Here is a 12643-nt window from a genome sequence, read left to right as displayed (position 1 = left end):
GATAAACCCCCTGGGTGTGGATTAAACGCAGCTCTGTGTGTTAGAATTGGGAGATTTCCATAGAGCGCCTGTCTATAACCTGTCTCTGTGTGTCTCTGGGTACAAGGTTAGAATTGGGAGATTTCCATAGAGCGCCTGTCTATAACCTGTCTCTGTGTGTCTCTGGGTACAAGGTTAGAATTGGGAGATTTCCATAGAGCGCCTGTCTATAACCTGTCTCTGTGTGTCTCTGGGTACAAGGTTAGAATTGGGAGATTTCCATAGAGCGCCTGTCTATAACCTGTCTCTGTGTGTCTCTGGGTACAAGGTTAGAATTGGGAGATTTCCATAGAGCGCCTGTCTATAACCTATCTCTGTGTGTCTCTGGGTACAAGGTTAGAATTGGGAGATTTCCATAGAGCGCCTGTCTATAACCTGTCTCTGTGTGTCTCTGGGTACAAGGTTAGAATTGGGAGATTTCCATAGAGCGCCTGTCTATAACCTGTCTCTGTGTGTCTCTGGGTACAAGGTTAGAATTGGGAGATTTCCATAGAGCGCCTGTCTATAACCTGTCTCTGTGTGTCTCTGGGTACAAGGTTAGAATTGGGAGATTTCCATAGAGCGCCTGTCTATAACCTGTCTCTGTGTGTCTCTGGGTACAAGGTTAGAATTGGGAGATTTCCATAGAGCGCCTGTCTATAACCTGTCTCTGTGTGTCTCTGGGTACAGGAGTGGCTCCTGACATCCTGTTGCAGATTAATTACCAAGGGAAGGCTGTGAATACCAGTGAGCTTGATGACTCCGATGAAGGTTCGATAGAGCGAGGTGAGTTTAATTATATTTTAAGCTGCAGAGTCCTTCATGTCACTAACTGTTAAGCAGCTCCCAACCCACAATGACTGATTATCCGCTGGCCGTGGTGGGTGGGATATTCCTGGCTAGAGATAATATAAGGGTTTTGTAAAGTCAGTGACTGGAGTTCATTGTTTTACATTGTGTCCTGTGTTTTGTTAGTTTACCAGAAGATTAAAGTGGAGGATGAACTGGATGACGACTTGATGTGTGATTCCCAGACTCGAGAACCCAGCCCAGGTACTCACTACTGCTGTATAATACCGAGTCTGTACCCCGTCCATACACCCCTTATGTCATGTTACAGTGTGATGTCGCCCAATGCTGTCTTAGTCAATGATACATGGGGAGGCTACTGCTAGTGTGAGAGAGTGTGTGTCTGTTAGTGTGAGTGAGTGTCTGTTAGCTAGTGTATGCGTATCTGTCAGTAAATGTGTGTGTGTGTGTGTGTGTATTTAGAAGGCGGGGCAGGGGGCGCCTGAGTTTTGTCCTGCCTAGGGCAGCACAAAACCAGGATACACCACTGATAGTAGTGTTGTGGTATACATGGTGGGGTGATATAGTAGTATTGTAGTATACATGGCGGGGGGGGGGAGAAGGTGATATAGTAGTATACATGGCGGGGTGACATAGTAGTATTGTGGTATACATGGCGAGGTTATATACAGTTGCAAGAAAAAGTATGTGAACCCTTTGGAATGATATGGATTTCTGCACAAATTGGTCATAAAATGTGATCTGATCATCATCTAAGTCACAACAATAGACAATCACAGTCTGCTTAAACTAATAACACACAAAGAATGAAATGTTGCCATGTTTTTATTGAACACACAATGTAAATATTCACAGTGCAGGTGGAAAAAGTTTAATAACTGGTTGAACCTCCTTTGGCAGCAATAACTTCAACCAAACGTTTCCTGTAGTTGCAGATCAGACGTGCACAACGGTCAGGAGTAATTCTTGACCATTCCTCTTTACAGAACTGTTTCAGTTCAGCAATATTCTTGGGATGTCTGGTGTGAATCGCTTTCTTGAGGTCATGCCACAGCATCTCAATCGGGTTGAGGTCAGGACTCTGACTGGGCCACTTCAGAAGGCGTATTTTCTTCTGTTTATGCCATTCTGTTGTTGATTTACTTCTATGCTTTGGGTCATTGTCCTGTTGCAACACCCATCTTCTGTTGAGCTTCAGCTGGTAGACAGATGGCCTTAAGTTCTCCTGCAAAATGTCTTGATAAACTTGGGAATTCATTTTTCCTTCGATTATAGCAATCCGTCCAGGCCCTTACGCAGCAAAGCAGCCCCAAACCATGATGCCCCCACCACCATACTTCACAGTTGGGATGAGGTTTTGATGTTGGTGTGCTGTGCCTCTTTTTCGCCACACATAGTGTTGTGTGTTTCTTCCAAACAACTCAACTTTGGTTTCATCTGTCCACAGAATATTTTTCCAGTACTGCTGTGGAACATCCAGGTGTTCTTGTGCAAACTGTAAACGTGCAGCAATGTTTTGTTTGGACAGCAGTGGCTTCCTCTGTGGTATCCTCCCATAAAATCCATTCTTGTTTAGTGTTTTACATATTGTAGATTCGCTAACAGGGATGTTAGCATTTGCCAGTGACTTTTGTAAGTCATTAGCTGACACTCTAGGATTCTTCTTCACCTCATTGAGCAGTCTGCGCTGTGCTCTTGCAGTCATCTTTACAGGACGGCCACTCCTAGGGAGAGTAGCAGCAGTACTGAACTTTCTCCATTTATAGACAATTTGTCTTACCAGGACTGATGAACAGCAAGGTTTTTGGAGATACTTTTATAACCCTTTCCAGCTTTATGCAAGTCAACAATTCTTAATCGTAGGTCTTCTGAGAGCTCTTTTGTGTGAGGCATCATTCACATCAGGCAATGCTTCTTGTGAAAAGCAAACCCAGAACTGGTGTGTGTTTTTTATAGGGCAGGGCAGCTGTAACCAACACCTCCAATCTCATCTCATTGATTGGACTCCAGTTGGCTGACATCTCACTCACTCCAATTAGCTCTTGGAGATGTCATTAGTCTAGGGGTTCACATACTTTTTCCACCTGCACTGTGAATGTTTACATGGTGTGTTCAATAAAAACATGGCAACATTTCATTCTTTGTGTGTTATTAGTTTAAGCAGACTGTGATTGTCTATTGTTGTGAATTAGATGATGATCAGATCACATTTTATGACCAATTTGTGCAGAAATCCATATCATTCCAAAGGGTTCACATACTTTTTCTTGCAACTGTAGTAGTATTGTGGTAAACATGGCGGGGTTATATAGTAGTATTGTGGTATACATGGCTGCAGTATTATGTATACAGATAGAGGCTGGTTATATTGTGGTTATATTGTGTGATACGGGGGAGGTTGGCAGTTATATTGTGTGATACGGGGAGGCTGGCAGTTATATTGTGTGATACGGGGAGGCTGTCAGTTATATTGTGTGATACGGGGGAGGCTGGCAGTTATATTGTGTGATACAGGGAGGTTGGCAGTTATATTGTGTGATACGGGGAGGCTGGCTGTTATATTGTGTGATACGGGGAGGTTGGCAGTTATATTGTGTGATACGGGGAGGCTGGCAGTTATATTGTGTGATACGGGGAGGCTGGCAGTTATATTGTGTGATACGGGGAGGCTGGCAGTTATATTGTGTGATACGGGGAGGCTGGCAGTTATATTGTGTGATACGGGGAGGCTGGCAGTTATATTGTGTGATACGGGGAGGCTGGCAGTTATATTGTGTGATACGGGGAGGCTGGCAGTTATATTGTGTGATACGGGGAAGGCTGGCAGTTATATTGTGTGATACGGGGAAGGCTGGCAGTTATATTGTGTGATATGGGGAGGCTGGCAGTTATATTGTGTGATACGGGGAGGCTGGCAGTTATATTGTGTGATACGGGGGAGGCTGGCAGTTATATTGTGTGATACGGGGAGGTTGGCAGTTATATTGTGTGATACGGGGGAGGTTGGCAGTTATATTGTGTGATACGGGGAGGCTGGCAGTTATATTGTGTGATACGGGGAGGTTGGCAGTTATATTGTGTGATACGGGGAGGCTGGCAGTTATATTGTGTGATACGGGGAGGTTGGCAGTTATATTGTGTGATACGGGGAGGCTGGCAGTTATATTGTGTGATACGGGGGAGGTTGGCAGTTATATTGTGTGATACGGGGAGGCTGGCAGTTATATTGTGTGATACGGGGAGGCTGGCAGTTATATTGTGTGATACGGGGAGGCTGGCAGTTATATTGTGTGATACGGGGAGGTTGGCAGTTATATTGTGTGATACGGGGGAGGCTGGCAGTTATATTGTGTGATACGGGGAGGTTGGCAGTTATATTGTGTGATACGGGGGAGGTTGGCAGTTATATTGTGTGATACGGGGAGGCTGGCAGTTATATTGTGTGATACGGGGAGGTTGGCAGTTATATTGTGTGATACGGGGAGGATGGCCATTCCAAACACATTCAAAGCATCATGGGAGCTGTAGTTCTGTATCTGGGATCTTCCTTTTGGGCACCCCTGGTTTTCAGACTTTGTTTGTTTTCGTAGTTTGTGAAGTAGCGCAGTTGCCACAGGATCTGGAAGTGAAGCCTGAGCTGAATGTGATCGTATCGGAGCCAGATGATGTCATTAACCCCCGAACGCCAGGTACCGATGAGGGGGAGGGTATATTCTTTATAAACTGATTCATTAATGCATTTGGGACGCACAATGTTAGTTCTTGAACCTACAGAATACCAAAGCTAACTAGGACCAAAACATGAATTCTAATCAATATTCCCTTTTCTAGTACATTTGGACATACATCAGATTTATCTATTTACTTCTTACTTTACTTGTAGGTCAATAGTGTAGTGTCCTTATGCTGTTACTTTCGGTATAGAAATATCTGGTAACAATTCTTTTACTTTTTCAATTTATAGCCGAGGAGATGTCCGCATGGAAGCCTATTAAAGTCCGGGTGGAATCTAGAAGCCCCAGCAGTGGCGATACACCAGAGCCAACCCGTAGAGACAGAACAAGGAGACGCAAAGGCATTGCTCGAAAAATGAAACCCGTGGCTGCTCTTCATGACTCTGACCAAAACAAGCAAACAGAACCGAAGGCGAATGAGATACCCAGAGTCCCTTGCTTGTTCTCACAGTGTGAATCCAGCTTCACCGACCTCAAAATGACTTACCCTCCTGCCGATGTATCGGGGGACTATTCATACACAGCTTTTGCAAAGGGTTTTGTTGAGGAGTCTCCTATCAGTTTCCAGCAAAGAGGACAGACATTCATTATTTGCAGCGTTTGTGGAAAAACCTTCTGTAATAACTCCAGTTTCCAGGTTCACATGAGGACACACACCGGGGAACGACCGTACAAGTGCACAGACTGTGAAAAGAGTTTCATCCGCAGCTCCCACCTAAAGATCCACTTAAGGACACACACAGGAGAACGACCCTACAAGTGCTCAGAGTGTGAGAAGAGCTTCCGAGACAATTCAAGCTTTGCCCGTCACCAACGGATTCACACAGGTGAAAAGCCATACCAGTGTGGGACTTGCAGTAAATATTTCCGGAAAAAGTCTAATCTAAAGGACCATCAGAGGACACACACGGGGGAGAGACCCTACAAGTGCGAACACTGTGATAAAAGCTTCCACCAGAAGTCTAACCTAAGGGTCCATGAAAAGAACCACCATGGGGAGGACTATTGACAACCTTGCTACATTACCTTGTAGCACTTCCTGCAGAATGTAGTAGAATCACTAGGAGATGCCCCACGTTTTGAATATATGTGTGTTATTCAGTTGGGATATCAAACTGAGAAGCCGTGCACGCCATGCTGGGATTACCCACCAGCAATACATGTGATCTGTCTAAGCCAAGCTTTGTCTCCAACTGAACTATAGAATCTTTCACCCGTTTCCAAATTTAGGTTAATATTGTACCTGTCTAGGTCACATAAAATGAAGTTACTATATATTGAGCTGTGTTGTATTGAAGGCAGTCGGTGTATATTGAGCCAAACTCCTGTAAAAGGAGTCCGTGTATATTAAGCCAGGTGCCGGTAAAGGCAGTCGGTGTATATTAAGCCAGGTGCAGGTAAAGGCAGTTAGTGTACATTGAGTCAGACTCCCGTAAAGGCAGTCGGTGTACATTGAGCCAGGTGCCGGTAAAGGTAGTCAGTGTATATTGAGCCTGATTCCGGTAAAGGCAGTCGGTGTACATTGAGCCAGGTGCTGGTAAAGGCAGTCGGTGTACATTGAGCCAGGTGCCGGTAATATCAGTCGATGTACATTGAGACAGGTGTCGGTAAAGGCAGTCGGTGTACATTGAGCCAGGTGCCGGTAATATCAGTCGATGTACATTGAGCCAGGTGCCGGTAATATCAGTCGATGTACATTGAGACAGGTGCCGGTAATATCAGTCGATGTACATTGAGACAGGTGTCGGTAAAGGCAGTTGGTGTACATTGAGCCAGGTGACGGTAAAGGCAGTTGGTGTACATTGAGCCAGGTGCCGGCAAAGGCAGTATTGTACATTAAGCCAGGTTCCGGTAATATCAGTCAGTGTATATCCAGCCAGATTTCGGTAAAAGGCAGTTAGTGTATATTGAGCCCGGGCCACTGTGCTAGCATATTTTTAAGTCAGGCTTGGGAGGACTCTCCAGATACTGTAACCATTACACAGTCTGTTACTGGCGCAGAGCTGTATGATAACTTGCACCCTGAGATTCTAGCCTCTCGGTTAACTATGACCTGAAATGTGAACTTTGCTGTGTGACCAAGACAGGGGAATGTGGAATTGACCTACCACAAGAGAGTTAGAGGTGGAAATTTAAACGGACACTAAGCACTAAAACTAGTTCATCTTAAAGGAGCACTATAGTGCCAGGAAAACAAACTCGTTTTCCTGGCACTATAGGGTCATTAGGGCCCTATATATGCGCGGCAGTGGTATTAGGTACTCCTTCACTGAGCACGGGATGCTGGTGTTCTCAGCCAGCAAGCCGGCCCTGTGCAGCACAGCTTAGATCATTGGAGCTAACAGAAGTGGTTCGACTACATACTCTGAGAGGATGTCAGAGCCACCAAAACCACTGCAGCATACTGTAGTGGTTATGGTGCCTGCAGTGTTCCTTTAATCTAAGGACTGACCACCTTCAGCACTCTAGATGTGGACTACATTTCCTCTAATGCTTTGCCAGCATTATGGCGGTAAGCGCAGTATGGGAGATGTAGTCCACCACATCTGTGGTGCCGTAACTTGCCTACCGCTAATCTCAAGGATTGGTGGTCATCATGGAGTACGGGCACAGAGTGAATCTGCACCATTCTCATGTCCTGGGAGATCCGTGATATTACTTATAGAAAATCAAAGGGAAAGCCATGCTATGTTTCCATGAAGAATTCTATAGAATAACATTTTATCTCCCTGGATTGTTAAGCACCTGGGGCAGATCCTGGTTTTAAACACGCTCTCTGAACAGATAGAAAATAGTGGTTCGTTTCTTGCACTGCTTAGTGATACCTGCTTATTTATATTTTCCTTCCTTACAAAACATACCAGCAGGAGATAAACTGACCGTTCAGCCTAGTTACCGTGATCGTCATCTGGTCTATGCTTTATTGTCCTGTGAGTTTTAAAATGAGCATCTTTGATTCAGGTAAAGGTGATTTTGAAAGAGAATGAGGACGATCTATCCCCTTTCAATCTGACACCTTGCTTCTTATTGTAGCTCCATTTATTAGCTTGTAACTTGTTAGGACAGGCTTGGTAATAATTTAAACTGAAATACTTTCTAATAAAATATTAAATTGCCACTATGCTTACAAAAACGTGTTCCATTTTGTAAAATACAAATACAGAGTCTGTGTGTAACCCAAGTACTGACCAAGTAACTCTAAACACCTGTGTGGTAACCTCTCTATCCACACAAATCCAAAACAGACATATACATACACAGTAGGTGGAGTATCTTTGGTTCTTGGGTACAAGGCATGGGGCAATTTGCAAAAGTACAATGAAGTAGTTGTAGAGACAAAAGATATTGACAGGCACCTAGTGCAGCATCATACAGTACATAGGTAACTTAATGCTACTTGTATGATTCAGTACTCACAAGGACAGAGCCAGATGAACTATTCCACAGGCGTTTAAACTGAGCCATATTCATCTGGCTCTGTCCTTGTGAGTACTGAATCATACAAGTAGCATTAAGTTACCTATGTACTGTATGACGCTGCACTAGGTGCCTGTCAATATCTTTTGTCTCTACAGCTACTTCATTGTACTTTTGCAAATTGCCCCATACCTTGTACCCAAGAACCAAAGATACTCCACCTACTGTGTATGTGTTCCATTTTGTGACTGCATTAAAGGGTACCCTCTCGTGACGGTTTCCACATTGCAGAAATGTATCCTTCCTATTCAGATTTCATATATACAGTATTTTATCAAATGTAGAGATTTCAACACCGCTTACTGTATCACAATGAACGATGTCTCTCTGCACGAGAACACGCCACAGGCTCTTCTCTGCGCCAGTGGCAATATGTTTTGGTGTGCGTGCATTCTACACGTGGCATCGGAGTATTTGCTATGTTGGGTAAAGACCTGGTAAATTCCACATTTTCCAGTGACGTGTGTCTATCTTTATCCGTTCCAACAATGCCAGGATTTATGACAACTATTCACCAAGTAAACTGATTATTAGACGACTGGCGAGAACATCCAGCTCTCCATTTAATGGCGTGATGTCTTGGCAATGAAGCCAGCACATATCCGTCATCATGGGGGAGCAGTGCCAGACGTGGGAAATCAACGGCAGACTTCCCAAATTAAGACAATGCAAGGAACAAGGATCACGCTAATGGTACTGGTTTTGTTACATGTAGGGGAGCATGCCTGAAACACATATATTAAGCTCTGTAGAAGGTAAGTTCTTTAAGTTTGGATTCCAATATTGTAGAATGGGTAAGGCAGTGGCTGAATGACAGGCAACAGAGGGTTGTAGTCAACGAAGTATATTCGAAGTTAATAATATCAGGAAGTATTACTTTGCTGAGAGGGTAGTGGATGCAGGGAATAGCCTTCCAGCTGAAGTGGTAGAGGTTAACACAGTAAAGGAGTTGAAGCATGCGTGGGATAGGCATAAGGCTGTCCTAACTATAAGATAAGGTCAGGGACTAATGAAAGTATTTAGAAAATTGGGCAGACGAGATGAGCCAAATGGTTTTTATCTGCTGTCATGTTCAGGGATCTGTACTTGAACCCATTCTCTTTAATATTTTTATTAGTGATATTGTAGAAGGTCTTGATGGTAAGGTATGTCTTTTTGCTGATGATACTAAGAAATGTAACAGGGTTGATGTTCCAGGAGGGATAAGCCAAATGGCAAATGATTTAGGTAAACTAGAAAAATGGTCAGAGTTGTGGCAACTGACATTTAATGTGGATAAGTGCAAGATAATGCATCGTGGACGTAAAAACCAAAGGGCAGAGTACAGAATATTTGATAGAGTCCTAACCTCAACATCTGATGAAAGGGATTTAGGGGTGATTATTTCTGATGACTTAAAGGTAGGCAGACAATGTAATAGAGCAACAGGAAATGCTAGCAGAATGCTTGGTTGTATAGGGAGAGGTATTAGCAGTAGAAAGAGGGAAGTGCTCATGCCATTGTACAGAACATTGGTGAGAGGTCACTTGGAGTATTGTACGCAGTACAGGAGACCGTATCTTCAGAAGGATATTTATACCTTAGAGAGAGTTCAAAGAAGGGCTACTAAACTGATTCATGGATTGCAGGATAAAACTTACCAGGAAAGGTTAAAGGATCTTAACATGTATAGCTTGGAGGAAAGACGAGACAGGGGGGATATGATAGAAACATTTAAATACATAAAGGGAATCAACACCGTAAAGGAGGAGACTATATTTAAAAGAAGAAATACTACCACAACAAGAGGACAGTCTTAAAGCGACACTGTCATGGCCGAATCCTGTTTTTTATTAAACCCCCCTTCTGACTCCACTGCATCTAAATGTCCCCCTAGTTACCCTCAAATGCCCCTAAGCACCCCATCTTACATATTTTAAAATCTTTATTTTGTGCACGGACCTAGGTCCTGGGCGCCACCATCTTTGTGTGGGTAGAGGAAGTCCCTATGGGACTAGTCATCTGCACCCACTAGATAGCGCTGTGAAATTCCCGCCATGCCCAGTTAAACACTTGGGCATGCGAACGGGAATTTAATCTATTTATTAATTTGTCAGAAAGACGAATAAATGAATAGAAATTTCAAACAAATGAACGAAGACCTCTTCGTTCGTTCGGTTTATTACAAGTAGGGAGCTACTGGGTTGCAGCTCCCTTCTTGTAATATGTAAACATAGAAGCTTCAGGGAGCAGTGCTCACCGCCACTTCCTAAGCCCCCCCAAGTCCCAGTTTAGACCTTAGATGACTCTTTACAGGAAGTGTTTAGGAAGGCTGTGTAAGTCACATGCAGGGAGGTGTGACTAGGGCTGTATAAACAAAGTGATTAACTCCTAAATGGCAGAGAATTGTGCATTGGGACTGCAGGGACATGATCTTTACACCAAAACTACTTCATTAAGATAAAGCTGTTTTGGTGACTATAGTTTTTGGTTATGTTGATCTGTTCTAAAGAGTTAACACGCTATTAAGTTAGTGCTAATCCGTGTTTTTGGAACATTTTTTGACTACATTGGCAACTGGCTGCGTGCAGATTCGTTCCAACCAAATTGTACGAAGTTGGCTGGATTGTATGTTCAGATTTTTTTTTATTTTTTTTTAATTCTTTATTTTTGTTATGCAAGTATAACAGTAGTACTTTCTTTGCCCCAACAGCAGATGCAGTACTTCGGGTTCAACATGAGATTAACAAAGGTCGGGCATTGAGATACAGCATATTTTATATTGAAAATAAAACACAAAATCAAACAGTAAAAACAAAAGCAAGCACACAGCAAGTTTGCAGGCTAGTGAGCGACTGTCAGCGTTGGAAACTACAGAGCTTTGCTGTGTGGTCTGCGGTAGTGGCTGGGCGGTCTCTCACCTCTCAGGGGGGATTATGTTGTTACATGTATGGGCGAGTAGAGGCGAGTTGGACCTTTTGTCTCCCGGTCAGGTGCTAGTTTGCTGGCATAGAACTGGGCATGGGGGAGGCTATCACCCTCTAGTTAACCCAATGTGCATAGTGTACAGGCTGTGGGTGAGTAAGTGGGGGGGGGGGGGGGGGGGGAGGGAGAGCGAGGTGCAGTCCTTAAGTCAGCTAATAAGTCAGCTAGTAATTCAGCTAATAAGGGGGTTTACGTGTCAGCGTAAGTGTTATCCATCTAAAACCTTATGGAGGTAACAGAACTAAAACAAAAACATTGCGGATATAACATAGCGTTAGATAGTCCTGGAGTAGAGAGGTAGTGTAATCTAACCAGTCTCTCAGGTGGTAACTGCCGGTGTCGAAGTGAGTCGTTTGGCAGCTGGTACAAAGGATCGGATCCTGGCTGGGTCCCAAGTGTGAGGTTGAGACTCTCGAGTCTCCGGTGTCGAACCTGCCTGCATCATGGGTAGTCCCAGGTGTTGCAGAATGTCATTTATTTCCGTGGCCTCTTGGACTTTTAAGTTTCCTGCTTCTCGGGGTATCATCAGGCAGTTTGGGGAGCCCCATTTGTAGGGGATGTGGTGCCGAATCAGTTCTGTCGTTAGTGGTTTTAAAGATCTCCGCCACCCCAAAGTTGCTCTGGAAAGATCTGGGTAAAACGTGAGCTTGTGGCCTTCAAAGTCGTACGGTGCTTTGTTCCGTAGTGCTGTGAGTAGCGCTTGTCTGTCCGGCCCATTCTGGAACCTTATGATTACGTCTCCGTATACTTCAGTGGAGCGCGCTGTGGGTGTCGGTAGCCTGAAGCACCCGTCTAGGGCCATCAGTTTTGCTTGCTTGGCCGAAAAGAGGTGGGTAAGTAGCCTTCGTATGAGGTGTGGGAGTTCAGCGGAGCTTATCTGGGCTGGTATGCCCCTTATTTTAACATTTTTCCATCTCCTCCGATCCTCCATCATCGCCATGCGGTTCTGGGTCTGGGCCTGCTCACGTCTCAGCTCACGGAGCTCTTGTTCCACTTTGTCTAAGCGGGTTGCGTGTGCGGCCGTGGATATCTCTGTTTCTTGGAGGCGTCTCGACACTCCTTTAATCTCCTCTTTGAAGGAGTTAATGTCGGCAGCCAGATTGCGTCTGAGGTCGTCCAGGAGAGCCTTTAGTGTGCCCTCTGTCACCGGGGATTCTGCAGACCTTTTAGTCGGCATGTCCGCTTTCTGTTTCCTGGCGTTGGTGGCCAGCTCCTCCAGGTCAGGGAGTGATGTTTCACTGGAGGAATAGGATAGCTCGTCGGAGAAGGGCGCCATGACAGGCTTCATGGCTCCCTGAGGCCTCCTCAGAAGTTCCCCAATGTCGGCTGTTGTCGGGATTTTGTCCGCTTTATACTTTTTTGATTTTCTCCCCATCTTGGGTAGGTGCAGCCCTCTCGTGCAGTGTGCTGTTTTGGGCTGAAAAATAAGGTTTTAGGCTGTAATTTGCTTGTTTTTGTCAGGAGCTCTCTCTGGGTGCGTCTTGTCAGTGCGGTAGCTGGCTCCGCCCCCCTGTATGTTCAGATTTTGACGGACCGCCTGGCACCCTAACCGGGTGCCTCAGCCAATCGCTGCTTCCTAGTAATTGCGAGCACCATAAGCGCCACACTGGAACACCGTAACCACCGCGAACCTCACAGCC

General features: G+C 44.8%; 1 protein-coding gene across 1 annotated transcript in view; it reads left to right on the top strand.

The window, feature by feature from the left end:
- The window catches only part of LOC134586419 (zinc finger protein 182-like), a 31032-nt gene extending 25068 nt beyond the window's left edge, over positions 1–5964 (top strand). Inside the window, exons 5-8 of the mRNA XM_063441931.1 lie at positions 709–804; positions 994–1071; positions 4419–4517; positions 4793–5964. Of these exons, the coding sequence (XP_063298001.1) occupies positions 709–804; positions 994–1071; positions 4419–4517; positions 4793–5571 (1052 nt within the window). The 3' untranslated portion in view covers positions 5572–5964. The remainder of the gene's footprint in view (positions 1–708; positions 805–993; positions 1072–4418; positions 4518–4792) is intronic.
- Positions 5965–12643: the final 6679 nt, after the last annotated feature.

The sequence above is a fragment of the Pelobates fuscus genome, chromosome 2 (assembly GCF_036172605.1).
Source record: "Pelobates fuscus isolate aPelFus1 chromosome 2, aPelFus1.pri, whole genome shotgun sequence".
Lineage (NCBI taxonomy): Eukaryota > Metazoa > Chordata > Amphibia > Anura > Pelobatidae > Pelobates > Pelobates fuscus.
Note: the sequence above shows the minus strand (reverse complement) of the source record. Positions and strands in the feature narration are given on the sequence as shown.